At 37.4% G+C, this 21,073-nt stretch overlaps 1 protein-coding gene across 1 annotated transcript in view; it reads left to right on the top strand.

Moving 5' to 3' along the window:
- Nucleotides 1-21,073, top strand: part of HMCN1 (hemicentin 1) — a 410,617-nt gene that overhangs the window by 292,924 nt on the left and 96,620 nt on the right. The window contains exons 47-56 of the mRNA XM_079108039.1: nucleotides 3,691-3,804; nucleotides 4,360-4,446; nucleotides 6,021-6,212; nucleotides 8,752-8,925; nucleotides 10,193-10,306; nucleotides 11,132-11,277; nucleotides 14,935-15,085; nucleotides 16,504-16,698; nucleotides 18,184-18,297; nucleotides 20,861-21,048. Coding sequence (XP_078964165.1) covers nucleotides 3,691-3,804; nucleotides 4,360-4,446; nucleotides 6,021-6,212; nucleotides 8,752-8,925; nucleotides 10,193-10,306; nucleotides 11,132-11,277; nucleotides 14,935-15,085; nucleotides 16,504-16,698; nucleotides 18,184-18,297; nucleotides 20,861-21,048 — 1,475 coding nt within the window. The remainder of the gene's footprint in view (nucleotides 1-3,690; nucleotides 3,805-4,359; nucleotides 4,447-6,020; nucleotides 6,213-8,751; nucleotides 8,926-10,192; nucleotides 10,307-11,131; nucleotides 11,278-14,934; nucleotides 15,086-16,503; nucleotides 16,699-18,183; nucleotides 18,298-20,860; nucleotides 21,049-21,073) is intronic.

The raw sequence follows: 21,073 nt of genomic DNA, 5'->3' as shown, positions 1-21,073 counted from the left end.
TGGTCAGCCAAAGGGGGACTAGACTACAGGCTGGGGCGTGGCTGGTCTGGGCCTGGGTCTCTGGTTCTACCACCCCGGTGGGAAAGCCTCGCCTGGCAGGGAAGACTCACCCAGCGGGGAAGTCTCGCTGAGCAGCTGTCCTCTGAGAAGTTCCCTTCAGTCCAGAACTACTGCCTGGGCCAAGGAGCCTGGCCCTGCGAGGGAGTCTCCTGCTGGGCATCCCTGCTCCGAGGAGCTGCCTGTGGTCCGGTCCTGCCTCCTGGGCCAGGGGAGCCTCGCTCTGTGCCAAAGCCTCTCCCTAGGTGGCCCTCCTTTGCGACTCTCTGTTGTCCCAGTTCACTGCTCCAGCAGGGTGTCTCACTGGGCAACTCTGCTCCATGAAGTTCCCTGTGTTCCAGGACTACCGCCCCGTCCTGGGAGCCTTGCCCAGTGGCAGAGACTCACCCGGTGGCTCTGAGTTGATCCCGGGTCTCTCAATACCTCCTCTTCTTGACTCCTGAGTTCTGGAGCAACATGAGATGCAGTCACCCTCTAGTCCGCCATCTTCGCCAACCCAGAATTCTTAATAGGAAAAGATGTCCGAATTCAATATGTATTAACAGTGTAATACTGTTACCAAGAAAACAAATACAAATTTTGCCACCTTAATACATTATTTTTTTCCTAATAAGAAAAGTAAGAACAGTTTCTCTCTAGACTTAGCAGACCTTATCAGAAAGATTGGATTTACTGACAATATTTTAGAAGAAGGATAATCATGATGGTAACTGATTATAAAATGATTACTATGTCTGATTTATCAATCCTAGAAAAAGAAACCTGCTTGTGTATTTGATACCTAATGAAAAATCATACTTAAATATTTGAAAAGTCAAGATTCAGTGAAGGGGAGTATGTGGGTCTGTCTAGTTCCAGTGGTTAAAAGTAATGTCAGTTTCTGGAAGATCTTAGAAGCAGATTTGGGTCTGACTATAAACAACTTATAAAGTAGTGTTTAGCTGGTTTAAAGTCAAGATAAGCTATTCCCAGTGGCAGTAAGCTGCCTGCCCTAACTGTTCAAATGAAGTTCAAATTTTCAGTATGAATTTGTCAGAAAAGACCTGTTCCTAGTGTTGGAATTAGATCTAGACAACCTAAGGCCCCTTTCTTTCTTCCTCATCTGTCTGTAAATGATAGGAACTTGGTGAGGAATTTTCATTGTTATTAACGACATTTTTTGCCTGTGATACCTCCTATGTTTGTGATCTCTGGAAACTAACTTAACTTTGTTAACTTTAGTTTCATCAGTTGTAAAGTGAAAATACCAATAGTCCTTGTATCTTGGGTTTTTTATAAAGATGAAGTGAGTCGGTCTATATAAAGCAGTTAACTCAGTGCCTGCTTCTGTGGTCTGTGTCCAGTGCCTTTTGACTGTCATTGCCAAAGACAGCCTGGTGAAGTGCTTGTAATCTCCCTGTCCTGGGAAACTTTCTGTATCCTTTATATGATGCTTCTATCTGCATAGGACTCCCTGTCTCTGCTGACCTTGGGAAGTGCATAGAAATGGCAAAGATTTTACTAAAATCAGGTTACCAAAAAATTCAGCATATTCATCTTAAAATCATTCTCATATTTTTGTTTCTTTTTAAGTGTTTCAATTGCTGAAAAAGTAGAAACCTTAAATATGATAACTACATCAGAGCTCCTAGAAATGAAGATGGCAACACCAAGTAACGTCCCCTGACTTGTTATGAATTTACAGGAGTGGTGTTTTGGCTGTATTTTGTTTTGTTTTGCTTGACTAGCAGCTGGAGAGCCCTGAGCGAACACATTAAAGTATTTCACCTTGTGATGCTGCCAAAAGAGTCATTCAGTTTTACAATCTGAATGTATGACTTGTGCAATAGATGAATGAGAATCAGATGAGTGACATGTGACTTGCTCGGTCCCAGTCTGCTGCACACTTCTGTGTCATTAAGATCAGTCCTGAGTCTCTTAAATCCAACTTTTCTGAAAGCAGAACTTTGGTGAAGGCCCTATCAGTTTTATAAAGTTATCTGCAGATAGCTGCTATAAAAATTTAATGGGTGCAAGAAACATCTTCATATAATTATAACTGAATATCAGACTCATTTTTGTTTTTCACTGAATTAAGTGAGAGGTCCAGGAAACAATGAAAAGAGAAAGGTCATGAGACTTGTGAAGTTGAGGTTTATAGAGTCAGCAATGACTCATAAAAATTTAGTATCTCTCAACTGGAGCCATATTATGGCCTCACTAATCTGAAGTAACAGTATGTGAATCCTTTCTTCACTGATGTATGTTTTTATAAAAAAATGTGTTTACATAATTTTGATGGGAAATTCAAGCCAGGTGCAGTGGAGCGCGCCTGTAATCCCAGCGACTCAGGAGGCTGAGGCAGGAGGATCACAAGTTCAAAGTCAGCTTAAGCAACTTAGTGAGGCACTAAGCAACTTATCTCAAAATAAATATGAAAAGGGGTGGAGATGTGGCTCGGTGGTTAAGCGCTCCTGGTTTAATCCCAGTACCTAAAAAAAGAAAAAAAGAAAAATTCAAGACTGAGCTCAGGTAATCAGCTTTGTTTGTACAAACAGGGTATTACTAAGTTCACCTTTTGGTGGGTTGAGGGTGGGAAAGTTGGTTATTGGAAAAGCTCGACGTCAGCCAGTTGCATTTCTATAAACTGAAAGCAGATGGAAACTGCTGAACCAGAGCCAGGTGAATATTTACATGAACATTTTTTGTTTAACCATTATAATATTTTCATTCCAATTCAGGGTACTAAGTAGAAAGTCATGTACCAGCTAGGAAATTATTACAAGATCTAAGAAATAGCTTACTGTTTTTTTCTTGGACTTTTCCTCCATGCTTTGCAGGACTCTTCTCTCCACATGTCTCTTCCCTGTAAGTTTGTTTCATCTCCTTTGTTTACTCCTCCACCTTTGTTTACTCCTCCACCTTATCATTAAGTGGGATTTCCCTCTGTATTATACCCTTCAGCATATCAAAGTTTTACTCTCAGTCTTCATGCATTGCTTGGATGAAGAATATGTCTGCCAACAAAATATTACATTGACGTTCACAGCATAAAATCTAAAGCAGCATTATAGCATTGCATGAGGTGATACTTGGAAACAAATAATTTTGGGATTTCCATGAGATTCATTTGAAAGCTGGTCATCTGTCTTTGTGGTTCCACCTATCTGACATATGTTGATGTCACCCAAATCTGGGTAGTTGATCTAGTCCTCTTTCTGACGTTCCTATTTTATATGTTCTACAGCAAACTGAGACTCTTTTCCTCAGTATCCTGTCCTGCCTGTCTTTTGAAGGCACAAATCAAATCACGACCTTGTTTTGTGATATGTATTTCCATACCCTACACTGAGCACAAGAGAGTCTAGATTCCTTAGCATAGCATTCAGAGGCCCACAGAATCTGGCCAAATTCCATCTGGCCTCATCTCTTACCATTTTCTCCCCCTGTTCTGCTTCAGAAACCCATATCACCTCCTCTACATCCTCATTCATGTTCTGCTTACAATGATATCTCTCAACTCATCTGTTGAAAACATTTACCTTTTAAGAATATATTCAAACATCACTTTCTCTGTGAAACACCCTTTCTAGCTTGTGGTCACCTGGCATTATATTTCCTACGGCTAAGTCATCTGATGGTTTGCTCCTCTAGGAGGCAGGACACTACGGTTGATGCAGACCAGACTAGAAGATGCGGGCCAATATACTTGTGTTGTAAGGAATGCAGCTGGTGAAGAAAGAAAAATCTTTGTACTTCAAGTATTAGGTACTTGTAAAATTTTCAGTATCTAGAAAAAAACTAATTGACTTAACTACATTCTGGAAGCAGAGTTAAAATTTATTTACAGCCTGATCTCAAATCTATGTATCCCTTGACCCCTGGGCTATATGACCTTTTGCAGGGAATCCAGTTGTTAGGATTGTTTGGAGACCATTAGTCTAAAGTTCCACCATGTCTTGTCCATTTACAATTGTTCCACCACATTCTGAGACATGGATGACTTGTTTAATGTGAGTGATTATTAGAATTATAATGGGACAAATTTATGTCTTTATGCATTTTTCATTGGCACATTTTCATTCAAACTTTATTATTTACATTGCAATAAAATTCAGTGTGATTGCTTTCATGATACAAAACTTAATGATACATATTGAGACTGAAATTAATCAAAACAGTATTTTGAAATAGTAATGAAATATTGGATGAGAATTTGGAGATTAGTTTTGAAGTTTACACTTTAGTAAACAGAAATATCTATAAAATAGCAGCTCCCCGGTTAAAGATGTAACTTAATTTTTTTTCTGTTGATTTTTTTAGAACCACCTCATATTGTAGGTGAAAACACATTGGAAGATGTGAAAGTCAAAGAGAAGCAGAGCGTCACACTGACTTGTGAAGTGACAGGTAAGGGGGTCGGCTCTGGGACTTCAGTATTTCCCCAACTTTCCTCACTGCCTCCACCTGAATTAGCTAAGAAAATGTCTAGCTACCATGGTAGATGTTTGAAATTGAATTCTAGTCTAGGATAACAAGTAGAAATGAAGGAGGAAACTGGAAGCCCCTCACATTTGGGTAGAAATTCTTAAGAAAGAAAGAGGAAGAAAGGGAGGAAAGAATAGGGGCACTTTTCTTTTTGTTCAATAAATTATTCTTTATTACTGTTACCATTCTACTTTTATTTATATGTTGGTGTTTTCTGCTCACCTCCTCTGATTTTCTTTTCTTCCCTGTGTTTCTTCCTTCCTTTACTTTTCCTGTTTTCTTAAATTTCACTTCAAAGAAATAGATAGGGATGTTGGGGGAAGGATTGCTTTATTGGATGGTGAGGATTAACCAAGAACAAAGCCTCTCATTTTGTTAACATGTTCACATATTATCAGGAGGATAGAAACTAGAAAAAAAAAAATTCTAAAACCAATTTCACTATCTTTACCATTCAATTGACTTGTTGCATGTAACAAAAAGAAAAAAGAAAAAAAAAAAAAAAAAAACAGAAAACAATCTCTAAGAGGACTTTCTGAACCCCTCTTTTTATTGTACATGACCTTGCAGTTTTAAGGGAGCAATGATAGTAGCCCATATCTTTTTGTAGAAAGCCAGTGTTTTGAGGAAGTTTTGATGAGTTTCTTATCTTTTTGCTTCTATGCCTGGTGTGAGCAATAAATTTAAGTAAAGAAATGTATCTGTTTTAAGAAAGGCAGATATAAAGATGTGACATATACTATTATTACCCAGCCCCTTTTGTCCTAGAAACCTTCTGTTAATTAACAACTGTGGCATAGAGAACACTTGCCCAAATTTTACAGCATTCTCTGCTTAAGCTTTCCGGCTTCAGTATATCTTCCTAATCTTCTTTCCCAACATGACTTATCAATTTTCAAAAAGAAATATTTGAACAATTTTTAACTTAATATGTCACTTAAATGCCCTTTAAAAATAACTTTTTATTTCCTTCATGAGTTGTACACATTTAAGGAAGAATTAATATGTATCTCTATCCATTTTAGAATCCTCATCTAACTCAAAACATATTGAATTATTTATGATTTTACTTTTCTACAGCTTTTGCTCAAAACATGAAATATTTTAAATTTATGTAAATAGAAAGGTATTCGTGAATAATATTTTAATAAAAATGCATGCTCCATTCTTTCTAAGGCATAGTTTCTGTGAAGATAATGACAAGAGCTAAAGCATGTTACTAGCTTAAATACAAATATCAATTTAGAGTCATTTCACTTATAGATGAAAATTAACCTACAAATGAAAATTATTTCTAATTTATGTATAGCTGTAGTCAGAGCATAACCATTATGATTAATAAAAAGGTTGGTTTGCAAATTTATTTTAGAATGAATGGTTCCTGCATTGTTTTGGAAGTGGAATATGTAAGAAACAAATGAGTGAAAAGACCTTTTGGTGTTCGCCATCTGTAGGTCTGTGATTAGGCGACTCTCGGAACTGGCTCTCTCTTTCAGGAAATCCAGTGCCAGAAATCACATGGCACAAAGACGGACAGCTCCTCCAAGAGGATGAAGCTCATCACATTATGTCTCGCGGCCGTTTTCTGCAAATTACCAACGCCCAGGTGTCACACACTGGAAGATATACATGTTTGGCTTCTAATACAGCCGGTGACAAGAGCAAAAGTTTCAGTCTTAATGTGCTTGGTAAATATAAGCTTTGCCTCGGATCTCGAAGAATCAAAAATAACTACAGGCTGGAGTCTCCCTCTACTTATTTACTGTCTCCATTGGTGTAAAGAGTACCATGATTGTATACATTTGCTGTTTTTCCTTAATTAATTAATTCATAAGTACATTCATCAATACAGAATGTCTATTATGTGCAAAGGGTAATTATGAACAAGATAGATAGTAGTAAAGAATAAAGTTGTGCTGGTGAAAGAGAAGCAGCTAAGTAACGAATGAGTCTCAACCTCAGACTCTGTGTCCTTTATGGAACTCTGCCATTATAGGAAATTCTCCACATGATGGTCCTTGTGGCCCATGAGTGATGATATAACTGTGGATATTGATACAATTTTGTTCCTACAGCAGCAAATTTATGCTTATGTCTCAGGAAATATTTAAATAGATTCTTATTTTCTGCTCATTTTTTGAAATCTAAAATGCACCACTTAAATGTATTATTGATTGTATTGTATTACTGAATTTTTGATAACTACTGTTATCAAAAATTGATAACAGTAGTTATCAAAAATTTTCTACTAAAATCAATGACCTCTTTGTGAGTAGACAAATTTTTGTAATTATTCGTGTGTTTTTGTAGTTATTTCCTATGCTATTTTAGAAGTGCATAGACACTCCATATATAGGAACCTTCCATATAGAACACAATCCTCTATAATATCACGTAGCAAAATACAGAAATAAATATCAAAGTTTATAAGCAAGTCGTCTCCTGACATACCTGCAATCTCTGCACATCCAGTCAGTACCTAAAAGGCAAATGCCCAGCCCTGTATTATCTCCTGTCCTTAGATCATCACCTTTCATAGGACTTCAAGTTCCTCATGCTTCATTCATCTTCATACTGATTCACCTTCCAGTAATGACCCATCTCCAAATCCTGTCCTCTGTCCTCCCTGAACACCTGATTCAAAACTCTCTCTAGTTGCTGACTATAGTTGAAATTTGACCCTTCCCTCAGCTCCTTTGAGCCCATCTCCTTGAATTCTTATTCCAGGTATCCTACATCTTGCCATCTCGCTACATCACCTTACCCAACCCCACTCCTCCCTGGCTTCTTACCCATTTCCTGGTCACTCTCCCTCATTCAGTGGAGAGGAGTTACGGGAATCAAAGTCTTCTTCCGTCAGCTTAGTGAAGTTTTGACTATTCGAGTGTGTATGATTGCAACTTCCAACCCACCCAGGCATAAACCCAATGTCTTTTCCCTTTCTTTTCCCAGAGTAGGAGTTATCCTTCTTTTCCACAGTTACTGTTTGTTCTTACCCCTTGACATTTTATCTTTCCTCCTTCTTTGGTAAGTCACTTATTCCCATTGCCTGTCTTTACCTTCTGCTCTTTCTACCACTTCAGATTTTAGCCACTCATGTGTGCTTTCTGTCCACTAAAAGCAGGCTTCATACTACACCACTGCTGACACTGCTCTGGCAAGAATGGGTCCAACAAATGCTTCTCACTCCTGAACTTGACACTTGTTCACAATTGATCCCTTTCTCCTGAGCAGTGTTCTTTCCTATCCTCCCTCTCACTTGACCTGTCTCTTAAACATTGGGACCCCTAGAATTCTGTCCTTGCATCATGACTCTTGGTAATCTAAATATTCTCTTCAATTAATTCAATTAATTCCCTGATATTTAAATATTACCTCCTGTAGACTGGTCACTTTAAATCTACAACCCAGATCTTTCTCCCAAGTTTCAGATTATAGTATAGACTTGCTTATAAGAATTTCTACCTGGCACTTAAAATTCAAGGTATTCAGAATCAGAAAAAAATATCTTCCCCTCTTAAATGAACAAATCTTTCTGTATTTCCTATTTAAGTTCCTTCACTGTATTTTAATTAGCTTCCCAGGAAAGAAATTGGAAGTTATCTTTGGCTTCAATTTTTCTTAGTCTCCAAATGCTATCATCAAGCCCTGCCAGTTAATGTCCTACCCCTGTGCTAGTCATACCCTACTCTACACCCTCCTCCGGTTCAGTCCCTTGTTTCTCTTCATCTGATGAAGCACAGACCCCTCTCTGCTTTCCTTGCTTCTGACACCCACCCACTTGAGTCCATCCTCCACTGTCCCCTGCTTGCCCAGCACAGTTCACTGCTACTCTGTTCCCAGTATGCTCCCTCTTTGTACTGGTGTCCCTTCTGTCACCTGCTAACTACCACCGCCCCTTTAAGGCTCACTCTACAAACTCCTCCAGGAGGCCACCTGCAGTCAGACTGCACGCCACGCCCCTCACCTGGACCAAGCCCTGTACCCCATTTGCCTCACACCCTCCTTGCCCTCTCCGTCCTGACTGCTTTGTGTGATGTTGTCTTTTCCTTTGTGTCAGCTCCTCCTTTACCCTGTGAGCTTTTTGAGGGATCTTGCTGCTTTTGCATCAAACAAGAACAAAAATTACGTTTCTAACTGTTGAGAAGCAGTGTTACATAAATAAGTACAATGGTGATTTAGAAATGCAAAAATTGACAAGTTTCCCAATACCTCTCTCTTTTCCAGTCTCTCCTACAATTGCTGGTGTAGGTAGTGACGGCAGCCCTGAAGATGTTGTCGTCATCCTCAACAGTCCCACGTCTTTGGTCTGTGAAGCATATTCCTATCCTCCAGCTACCATCACCTGGTTTAAGGATGGAGCTCCTTTAGAATCCAGCCGAAATATTCGCATTCTTCCAGGTAATTATTAACCTCAGATGCCCCAAGTGTCATCTACTACTGTAGAAAAGGAGAATCATTGGTTAATTTTCATGAAAGTGCCTATGCTGTTGGTTGTGTTACGTGGTATTGATATTTTAATTTCTAATTTATACTCTATATAATATATAATCTCATAATCTAAAATACTAAAAATTACTGTTTGAAAGATCAGAAAAATAACTAAAAAAAAGATAAATAGCATAATGTAATTATCGCTAAGCTATATTGTAATGTGGAATGCCACAAAAGATAGAAATTTTTTTTTTTTTTTTATTGAACTGAACCTTGAAGCAGAGTTTGTATTTAGATTGAGAGAGTTTAATTATTCCTCTTTAATGCTTGGAAATAGATATATAAAAATAGAAATAATTTAAAAGTCTAAGTACCAGGCTTTAAGAAATTTATAGTTACATATGGAAGAGAGATAATAAGTGTGAAAAACTTATTAATAATATGTATCTGTTATGAATAGTAAGGGGTATGAAAAAATAGGATGATGACATTTTATAATAAGAAATTGTGAGCGTGGGCTGAAGTGGTCAGGAAAAAGCTTTATTGCTTAGTCGGAACATGAACCCAACTTCAGAGAGAGTTCTAGAATTTACTTAATTGGCAGTGAGTTGGGAGACAGATCCACTGGGATGACCAGTGTGGGAAAAGTATAAAACGAGACCTGCCTGGCTGTGTGCAAGCAGGAAGCAGCCTCTCACCCCTGACTTGAGGGGAGATGTCATATGCAATTGTGCTGGAGGAGAGGGGCAGCAGTAAGGTCAGGGAGGAAGGTGGGAGCTGTGTTCAGAATGCCTAGAATAAAGAGTTTTGACTTGATCCTTTACAGAGTTGAGAACCACTGAAGTTTTTCAAGGAGGAGTGTGCCAAAATAAAAGCTGCGTCTTAACACTATTCATCTCTAAGAATAGGCCAGGTAAATGAGATGAAGAAGAGCAAGGCAGAGATCCATTTATGAGGAGAGAGAAATAAGGACTTAGCTAGAGTGGTGTCCAAAGGAATAGGAGTGTCAGAAGGAGCATGAGAGTCACCATCACAGAGGACAACTGGAGCCTTGGTGACTATCCAGTGTCCATCTGTATTGCAATTTGTTCTTGTGTCAAATGTCCACCAGACAACTGGCTTATTTAGAAAAAAATATGTTAATAATAAGAACTAAAATCCTGTGTACTCAACTGTGCATGCTCTACTGCCACCGTGATATCGGGGCTTCTTTGACGTTCCATGTATTTTTTAGGAGGTAGGACTCTGCAGATCCTCAATGCACAGGAGGACAATGCTGGAAGATACTCTTGTGTGGCCACTAATGAGGCTGGGGAAATGATAAAGCACTATGAAGTGAAGGTCTACAGTAAGTTCCAAAAGAATTGTTTCATATCTTCTCTAACTTTTCTAACTTTCTCAATCCTGTTTTTCATTATGGGTTCATAATTATTTATACTGATCACTAATGACTCTTGTTTATCCAGCTTGCTTCATTAAGGATGGAAGTTGAACTAAACCTTGTGCTCATGACCTCAATTGCTTAAAGATGTGAACAGCCCACTCAATTTGCTCACTACCTTCTTGTTGAAGTCCTTGTCTGTGACACTTCTTTAAATTTCTCTGACCTTCTCTATGGGCTGAGTTTTAATAATTCCATGTGCAAAACTTTTATTTAAATGCACATGACTTAATTCATAGCCCAAGATGAGATCATCAGTGATTTGGGCCTATTGCAATGTACATTAACCTATAAATACAAGGGAAAGTAATCATGCCATTAATAGGATCCACATTTCAGGATTTTCTTCCTGTTTTTACAAAGAAAGAATTTTTCTGATGGTCATTTGTTCTTTGACTCGGATCCTTAATAAACAATAAAATGCATTTTATGGGGCATGCTTGGACAGTGCCTATGGACCTGGATCCAATGAAACTGACTGTTCTGTAAAGGACATTAGCCCCCTTGGTAGTTTTATAATGGAGGGAGAAGGATCCTTTTCTTTTGACATTTGTATCTGAAAGCTACTGCCGTTTCGTAAGATGCTAGCATAGGTCCTGAGTAAAAGGGCAGCATAGGAAATACCTTTGCCATTCCCTTGTTTCCTTGGTAAGTGAGCCTCATTATGATTTCTTGGTATTCCATGTATTTAAAAGTACCAGTGTTTAATTCTTTCATGTCCATTCCGTGCAGTTCCTCCTATAATCAATAAACAGGACCTTTTGGGGCCCGGTCTTTCCCCGAAGGAAGTGAAGATCAAAGTAAACAACACCCTGACCTTGGAATGTGAAGCATACGCGATCCCCTCTGCCTCCCTCAGCTGGTACAAGGACGGACAGGCCAGTCATAGCTATTTTTATTTGCTGATGATTTCTTAAAGAGAACATAAGTCAATTTAAAAGGAAATGCATACGCAACTCAGAGAATCATTGTGACCTTAAAACTAGCAAACCCCAGGCTCCCAGAATCTAAAAACTAAAAAAGCAGAAAAGCAAAACAGCAAAAGACCCTGAACCATGCTCAACAATGTTGGTGTTGTACCCTCACTGGAAAGCTTGCCCGATCGTTTTGTGTATATTAGCAGTTGACTGAAAACCTGTCCCCCAACCCCACACTGGAGAAGTACAGGAAAGTGTTTCTGTTCTGTGGCTTTACAAAGTAAGCTCTCTAGAGAAGAAACAGGTACGCAGTGCTAAGTCAGATTAGAATGATGGATATAACAGGAATACTAAATGTATTCAGAACTTTCTCTAAAAATCTTTAACTCTTTTTTGAAGGTAACCTTTTTAATATTCAGATAAAGAAAAAGTAGGCTAAAAGAACCAAGGAAGGACCCACTACAGTTACCTGGGGGCAATGAGAAAGATGAAGTAAAAAGCAGATCTTTCAGTTCTGTGGTCTGACTCTCGGGCCACACACCCTATTTACATTCTTCCATGCATGTTATAAAGACACATGTGCTGGTATTCTTGGTCCAAAATAGACTTTTTAGCTGCTGTTAACAATTCGTAATACAGATGTGAAATAGCTAAGCTGCTGTTTATCCTGTTTTACACATAATCAACCAAATGGTCAGTTAAATTCCACTTGTACTTCAGGTCATAGTCAGGATTTAAGATGCAGGAAAGATATGGCTTATATTTTCTCAGATCCCAGCTGGATTTTGCAATACTGGCAGCTAGGAAAAGCATCATCTCATATAAGCAAGTTTCATCTGGAAGCCATTGCTGAAGGAAAACTATAGAACTCCCACCATGTTCTGTTTATAGTTTCTTTTCTGACTACAAACATCCTCCATGGTACAATACCAATTCTATAGACGTTCACTGGGAACCATTCCTTTCTCCTTCAAAATGGTATTAGTATTTTATTTTTTAATTTTCTCTTAAGCATTTTCATCCCTTTGGTTCCCACACATGTATCCTTATAGACAAACACATACACATACATAAACATAGGATGCGGACTAGAATTGTAATAGAAGTGTGTTTTTCTTTAACTTCACTGTAAGTAGTTAAATTACAGTTTCCAATTCTGACTCTGGAAATTGGTCAAATTAGGATGCTTTAAACTGCTGAATTTTTCAGGGCTTGGGATTCGTTCCCTACAATATGAACAAAAACTATTGTTTTTAATTTATTTTCTATATCCTTTATTCTGTTGTTTCTTTCTTCAGATAAGCAATGCTGCTTGGGTGAAGCATTGTTTTTGAAAGGAAAAAAAAAAAAAACATGAGAAATATTTGCAGTAGTAACCACGATAAATTTTGAAAGAGTCTTTGATTTTTGTGTATTCAGATTCTGAAGTTTTTATTTTAACATAGCAAATTTAAACTGTGCTTTTTATGTGTGTTATAAGGTTAATGATGATTCATTGCATTCCAAATTGTTTATTAAACATGTATTTTTTTTTCAGACCTGGTTTTAGGTGCAGGGGGATATGGCTATAAAAGAAGCAGATAAAAATCTCTGACTGTATAAGTTTGGGGGAGACAAAAACTAAACAAAGCAGTAAAACACAGAATGTGTCAGCTGGGATAGGTGTCATGGAGGAAACTCAGTCAAGGAGAAGATACCAAGTGTGAGGAGTGTGAGCCTTTACTTAAATAGAAAAGGCCTCTGTGATAAGGTGATCTTTAAGCAAAAACCCAGAGAAAATGAAGGGAGCAGACAGAAGATTTTTGAAATATTCCAAAGTAGAGTGAGTAGCCAGAACAAAGGCCCTGAGACATTTGGGCTATAGTGTCAGTAACCAATGGGAACACAGAAGATGTGATCCAAGGGGTAGTGAGTGCTAGGTCTCCTGCCAGTGTGTCCGTGTCCTGTGAGAATGCCAAATGGGAAATGTGAACACAAGATTGAATGCTAAGACATGCTATGACAGATTTAAGGTTTCAAAAGGATTGCATTGGTTTCTCCAGTTGCAGAAGACAGAGTCCAGCTCTGAAGTTATTCAAGTGGTCCAGAAGACAGGTAGTCACTTGGACCACAGTGGTAGCAGGATGTGGGGTGTGAAGGAAAGAGATGAGTCCAAGATTTTGAATGGCATCATTAGGAGAGTGAGATGGGAGAGAAAGAGAAGAGATACAAAGACGAAGCTCTGGAATACTCCTGCATTTGGAAGTTGAGGAGTAGGAAGTGTAGCATCTTAAAAGATAAGAGGGAGAAAGTGCTTCACAATGAAGGTGGGTTATGTCAAATACCGCTGAGCCGGTAAAATGAGACTTTGAATTGACCACTAAATCTAGCAACATGGACATCCCTGGTGACCTTGACAAGTCTTTTTGGTCAAGTAAAGATAACAATAATCTGATTGGATCAGATTCAAGAAAAGGTGAAGGAAAGAAACTGGAGAGAGTGTAGAGGACATTTTAAAATTAGTTGACTGTAAAGGGCCATTGAAAATGTTGGAGTAGGTTGCAGCAAAAGAGAAATTTTTTTAAGATTGAAACTTTAGTAGAATGAAATAAATTGATGATGGTGTAAATAAGAGAGGGCACAGATGGTGGAGGAATGTCCTTTGAGTAGACCAGGGAAGTCTTAGGTTTTGCCAGTAGAGTAAAATAAAGGGAGAAGGAATAAGGGAGTTGAGGGATTATACAAAGGGTGATTATCATGGTAGTCCTTCTCTGGCTAAGGAGGGAATACAGGTTGGGGTGAGAAGCAGTGAAAAGATTCCAGGGTCCTCCTAGGGGATCAAAAATTGATTGGAACTGGGATGCTTCAGGAAGTGAGTTAAAGTTAGGAGGTGGTAGTTAGAGTAAGGACTTGAAACTGAGATTATAAAGGGGTACAGTTATTGATAATTGTCAGGTCTAGGTACCACTCTCCCATATACTGACTGAGCAAGGGTGGGAGACAAAAAAATTCAAGGAGCAAGGCCAAGGACATGAGAGAACATAGCTTTGGGTGACCGTGGGGGCATTGAAATCACCATGAATTAAGAGAGAGAAGAAGGAACAACTGGAAGGGGGGCAGTGAGCCAGGAGCATAGTCATAATTTCAATAAGACATACTGTGTGAAGTATCTGTAGCTTAAACATTTTGTTTTTGTTGTAAAGTAGTGATATGATAATTTTAGATCACATCAGATGGACTCATGCCCTCAATTTTTCGTAAAGACATTCTGGCTTTTTCTACAAAATTATCATAAAAGATACTTTTTAAAAATACTAGATTAGCTAAATAAAACCTTTTTTCCTATACAGAAAAATAGATACAGTATCTAGGAACATATTTTTAGCATTAAAAATATTTAAATGCATCACCCACAAATGTAAACCATATAAGCTACAATTTTCAATAATCAAAAATTTTATTAAGCAAAAAAGAAAAACAATTTAATCAAAGTACACTGACTAAATTATTGCTGTCTTGAATATTTTATTTAACATCTTACTCTCATTTATTAAAAGAATCTAAAAATGATGAACTGCATGGTGTCTTAGAAGATTTATGAGAGTACTTAATATTAACATTATTATCATTGGATCACAGCCACTGAAATCAGATGATCATGTTAATATTGCTGCAAACGGGCACACACTTCAAATAAAGGAAGCTCAAATATCAGATACTGGAAGATACACTTGTGTAGCCTCTAACCTAGCAGGTGAAGATGAGTTGGATTTTGATGTGAATATTCAAGGTAATACTAATGTTTGTTGTATAAAGTTTAATTTACACTATCTGTCAAAGTAATGCAATAGAGATTTGGCTTGGTTTATTTTCAATAGTTTCATTTCTGTTGACAGTAATATAAAATCATTATTGAAATTTTGTACTCAAGAAATTAAGGGAGAAGGAAATAATGCCATTTCTCAGGATGGCCCTGTTGTTGTTTTTATGTCTTTCTTCTGCTATTTTTTAAATGTATACTTCATTTGCAGAAATTGAATCACACAATACAGACCTCTGTATTACGTTAGCATTTCTCTAATATTATATTATGACATTTTTAAAATAGCATTTACATGGAAGACAGGAAAACACTGAAGAACAAAATTCACAGTAGCCAGACTTTGAATTAATGGTAATTACAGCTCCTACAAGCTTTGTGACTTGGACAAGTTACCTAAATATTTTAAGTCCCCATTTCTCACTTCTAAAATGTATGCCTTATAAAATTGCAGTGAATCTCAATGAGATAAAGTATGTAAACTGTCAGTAAAATGATTGAAAAATGACACCTTCTCTGATTGTGGTTGATATTGGCATTCCAGAAGTTACTAACTCTTCAATGCGGGTTTATTTTGTTTTCTGACTGGGAATGGAACCTGGGAACTTGTGCATGCCAAACAAATCCTCTACCATGGAGCTACACCCCAGGCCTAAACATGATTTTGAAGAACTCTGCCTGTTTCATCAGTTTATCATCCAAATGCTTATTTAACCAGATTCCTATTGTTGAACATCTGGGTTTTTTCCAAATTTTCATTACTCACAAATAACAATGCATTGAATATCAGTCTCCTTACAACTTTTGTACATTTTTGATTTTTCATAAACTTATAAGAGTGGAAATTTCAGATTAGATGTTATGTACTTTGTTAATGCTTTCTACGTACATATTGCCTTCAAGAAAGTTCATCCTTATTCCCAGAAAAGTATGAGGATGTCTTAGGATTTTTCTTAATGCAGTTTCTAATCCTGGTTACATAATTTCTTCAGCCTTTCAAAGTAAATCATTGGTAAATGCCATCTATTGAGCCAGTATTTTTTAGTGGTCCTTCAAATAAGTTTTTCCGGCTATGATGGTATTCCTTAGTCCTGCTAATCTTGAGAGTGGGTTGCTTTATTGTGCAAGTGCCAGAGCCCTTAACAAGGAGAGCAACGCCCTCTGAGCCCCTTATTTCTTGTTCTTTCACGTCTGAACCCACTCTGATTCAGACCACTTCTTTGTGTGGCTAAGTACATTGGTAGATGCACAAGTCCTTGAAAATATTTTTATGTGTCTAACTTTATATAGGAACTCATCACCCTTGTCAAAACAGAGTCAAGATCTTTGCTTAGTGGATAGACACTGACAGTCACACTTAACCAAAACTTAATTCCTTTCCTCCATAGTTCCTCCAAGTTTTCAGAAACTCTGGGAAATTGGAAACATGCTAGATACTGGCAGGAGTGGTGAAGCTAAAGATGTGATCATCAACAACCCCATTTCCCTTTACTGCGAGACAAATGCTGCCCCTCCTCCTATACTGACATGGTACAAAGATGGCCGTCCTCTGACCTCAGGTGATAGAGTATTGATTTTACCAGGTAGGTGAAGATTTCTATGAACAAAGTAAAACAGGAGTCTGTGCCAAGTCTGTCCCTTCTCTTTTACTAGAAATTAAATAGATTGGACTCTCTGACCATGGAATTTAGCTGACAGGCTGTTGAGTGCCACCAGTATGCGTGACCTTCAATCCAGGGGAATCTAGCTTGAGAATTTGACAATAGCCTAGAACATTTTTGCAAACTTTTCAGTCTGTTACAGCATCCCTCTACCTACTTATGAAATTCTTTGGACTTCTTCATGCCCTCTTTTTTCTATGAGGGCATTGAGATAATCAGTTTGGTTTCTGTACATTACTAATCTAAATTCTAATATATACTTGCAAATGATTACTATTCAGTTTATTAAATGCTTTTATCATAAATAAATGGCTAAGATTATTTCAAATATTTTAGTTATTACATGGTTTGTTGATGGAAAAAGATGTTAGAAGTGTTGTGGAATAATATTTGGAAGGCTTTCAAAATGTCAGGACATGTCAGAACTCATCACATCATGTACTTAAGATTAGTGTAGTAAATAAATATGTGTAAATATGACCTCAGTTAAGTGAAAGAATATCTTGAAAATTTTTAAAAAATGGAAAGAGACTAAATAGATATAACAACTATATGTAATACATGATCCTAGGTTTCATGTGGGTCTGTGAAAAAATAGCTATAAATTTATATACTGAAATAATAATGAAAAGAGATTTGAATATGGAGTATGAATTCAGTAGTTTTGAATTCATTTTAAATGTCCTGTTTTTGATTATTGAGGTCATGTTATGTAAGGGATTACCCTTATTCTTGTGAAGTACAGATTTATGAGTTTTTAGAGTGAAAGGTAATCATACTTCCAACGTACTCTCAAATGGTTCAGAAAGAGATTATATACATATGACAGAAATAAAGCAAATGGCATGGAGTTTAAATAGTGAACGTGGGTTCACTATGTAATTGCTGCAACATTTATCTTAGTTTCAACATAAAAAGCTTAAACATACACAGAGCTATTCTTTTAATATTGTATGTATAATACTGTACATAATCACATGTAATAATAGTCCCCTTTATACGTTCATATCCCTGAATATTGCTTTCACAAATGATTACTTGCAGGAAGCAATGAACATCTATTTAAAATATTCAAAACTGTAAAAGAAAAAGTCACTGCATAACATTCTATATGTTATATCATGCAGGGCAGAGAGTAGCATTCTCCACCTCTAGCAAAATCCACATGATCTGTTGATTGCTCAGGAGATCTGATTCATATTTCAATATCATTTCACTTTTGGTAACATAGTATTTGTTATGAAGGTGGGTAGTGTCTGAAATTAAAACTGAATGATTGGTTGAAGTAGGAACCTTGAAAGAAAATGTAAGGAAGCCAGTAGGTGTGAAAAGTTAATCACATCTCTGTTTCTGATCTGTGTTCACCCTGAGATTTAGAAAAGTAAACATACTGTGGCATGTTTTCAGGAGGGCGAGTATTGCAGATTCCCCGGGCTAAAGTAGAAGATGCTGGGAGGTATACCTGTGTGGCTGTGAATGAAGCTGGAGAAGATTCCCTGCAGTATGATGTCCGTGTGCTCTGTGAGTTTGTTTTCTTTTGTTTATTATGAATTCTTTCCCTCAAAAATATTTTTCAGGAACTGATGTTTGCAACATCTTACCCTGAGCACTCTAGAGACTATAAGATAATCAGAAACCGATAGCTCTTCCAGGGAATTAATTGTCTAATGTACAAATTGAGAGTACATTAGTCAGTACTCCTGGGATATCAAATAACAAAATGGCTTTAACAAAAGGGGGAGAGAAAGAGAGAGAGAGAGAGAAATTATTCACTCACGAATCTCAGAGCAGAGCTGTCTTATGTGGCTTTAAAGAGATCAACAGGATTTGACCTTTCCTTTTTCCTTTTGACTTTGTTTTCAATGCAAAGAGCAGTTTATAAAGGAAGCATGAAATGAGATAGAAGAGAGAAAACGCTAAAATTAAAAATTGATTTGACATGAAATGCCTGCTGCTCTCTATATGGCAGGCACTGAGCTAAGCACTGAGGATACAGCATCAAGTAGAGCTGACATCAGTAAAAATAATGTAACCATCAGTGCGGAAAATAATGTTGACATTCTGTTACATGCTTTGTGGCATTGATTACTTTATTTACAGAATTTCAGTTTAATTGTTGGAGACCCAAATACCACAAGGCTGCATATTCATTAAACTTAGCCTTCTCTATGATGGCTAACAAGATGGTATATTTTAACAGAGTGAAACAAAAACAGAACTAAGTTTTTAAAACAAAAGAGTGATTATTTGCTCTGAAAATAAATATCTACATTTACAAAACCAGTCAACACATCTATTCCTAGTTCACTTAACATTTCAATTTTTTGAAAAATTCTATGGGTAATATGTGATTTTTCATAACTGGCATGTACCCTGGATTCTGTGGTGTTCTTTTAAATGAGAATGAATACGTAGGAAAATCTAGAACAAAACTTTTCAACTCTAGAGTAATTGAAGATCACCTGGAGAGCTTACTAAAAGTGATTTCTTGGCCCTTCTTAAAGATGCCTATTGAGGAGGTCTGGTTGGGGCCCAAGAATTTGCATTGCTTACCACACTACTGGTGATGCTAATGCTCATCCTACCCACGTTAAGACTGGGAAACACACTTTGAATAGTCAGATGATTCCCTTATAAATAAGACCAACTCTGAACATTTCAAATACACTTTTTTTATTTAGCTTTTAATTTTTTATGGACTACATTTTGATTCATTGTAACAAATGAGGTACATAATTTCGTGTCTATGGTTGTACACAATGTAGATTCATACCATTCGTGTAATCATACATGTACATAGGGTAATGATATCTGTCTCATTCCACCATTTTTCATAACCCCCTCCCTCTCATTTCCTTCTACATATTCTAAAGTTCTCCCATTATCAAATACACTTTTATTAAGCTATAATTAGTCTTGAACATTGACTTGTACAAATGCTTCTTATATGTGTACTTGAACTCACAGAAGGCCTAGTGAGAGAGACTGAGAGAGAAGCAAGACAAGATGTATTGGGAAAGAACTGGAACTGAACTAAGTGGGAGGGTTTAACCCAGCATAGCTAAGACAGGGAGGGATGAGAGTAAAGCCAAACTCAAACACTTTTGTCACTATCCTCACTTATTCGTATAAAACATTCCTTGAGGATGGTGGTTTCTCCTTCAAGCTTTGCCTCTCTGTTATCATCTCAGACTTTGTTTTTAGTGCGTTGTAGTTACACATAATACTGCAGTTCGTTTTAATGTATTCATAAATGCATATAACATAGTTTTCCTCATTTCAATCACCAGTACTATCCACCTCCTTTGCCATCTCCCCTGATCTCCTTCCTCTACCCTATTGGTCTTCCTGCTATCTATCTATTTCTTAATTGATGCATTATGGTTATATATGAAATTGGAATGCATTGTGATATATTCATGCATGCTTCTAGTGTAATTATTCACTTTCATTCTCCAATTCTTCCCCTTTCCCTCCCTGCCTCCCTCCCCTTTGGTCCTCCATCTCTACTTCACTGATCTCCCTTCTATTTTCACAAGATTCCCTTTTTAGAATTTTTTCTCTCTTGCTTCCACATTAAGAGAAAACGTTCTCCCCTTCATGTTCAGAGTCTGGATTATTTCACTTAGCATTATGTTCTCCTGTTCCATCCATTTACCATCAAATGACATAATTTCATTCTTCTTCGTGGCTAAGTACAACTCTATTGTCTATCTATAGCATTTTCTTTTTCCATTCATCTATTGGTGGGCATGTAGGTTGGTTCCATAACTTGGCTATTGTGGATTGTGCTGCTCTAAGCATTGGTATGTATGTATCACTACCGTATGTTGATTTTAGTTCTTTTGGATAAATACCAAGGAGTGAGAGAGCTGGGTCATATAGTGGTTCCATTCTTGGTCTTTTAGAAATATTTATACTGCTTCCCAAAGGGTTATGCTAAGTTGCAGTCCCACCAGCAATGCTTGAGTGTTCCTTTAGCCCAATCCTTAGCAGCAATTGTCGCTTACAGCTGTCAGAGAACTAGAATAATTTAGAAAAGCCCTTGTTGCCTGTCAATATCTTTGTTGCGATCATTTGTTAGTGCCACCAGTTATCAAGGGAGCAAATCGCGATCTCCCTGAAGAGGTCACTGTGCTGGTGAACCAGAGCGTCCTTCTGGAGTGTTTGTCCAGCGGTAGCCCAGCACCCAGGAATTCCTGGCAAAAGGATGGACAGTCCTTGCTAGAAGATGAGCATCATAAATTTCTATCTAATGGCAGAATTCTACAGGTAAAAGTAAAACTTTCCTTTCAAA

This window comes from Sciurus vulgaris (assembly GCF_902686455.1).
Source record: "Sciurus vulgaris genome assembly, chromosome: 12".
Classification (NCBI taxonomy): domain Eukaryota; kingdom Metazoa; phylum Chordata; class Mammalia; order Rodentia; family Sciuridae; genus Sciurus; species Sciurus vulgaris.
The sequence above is the reverse complement of the archived record's forward strand: the minus strand, read 5'-3'. Positions and strand labels throughout refer to the sequence as shown.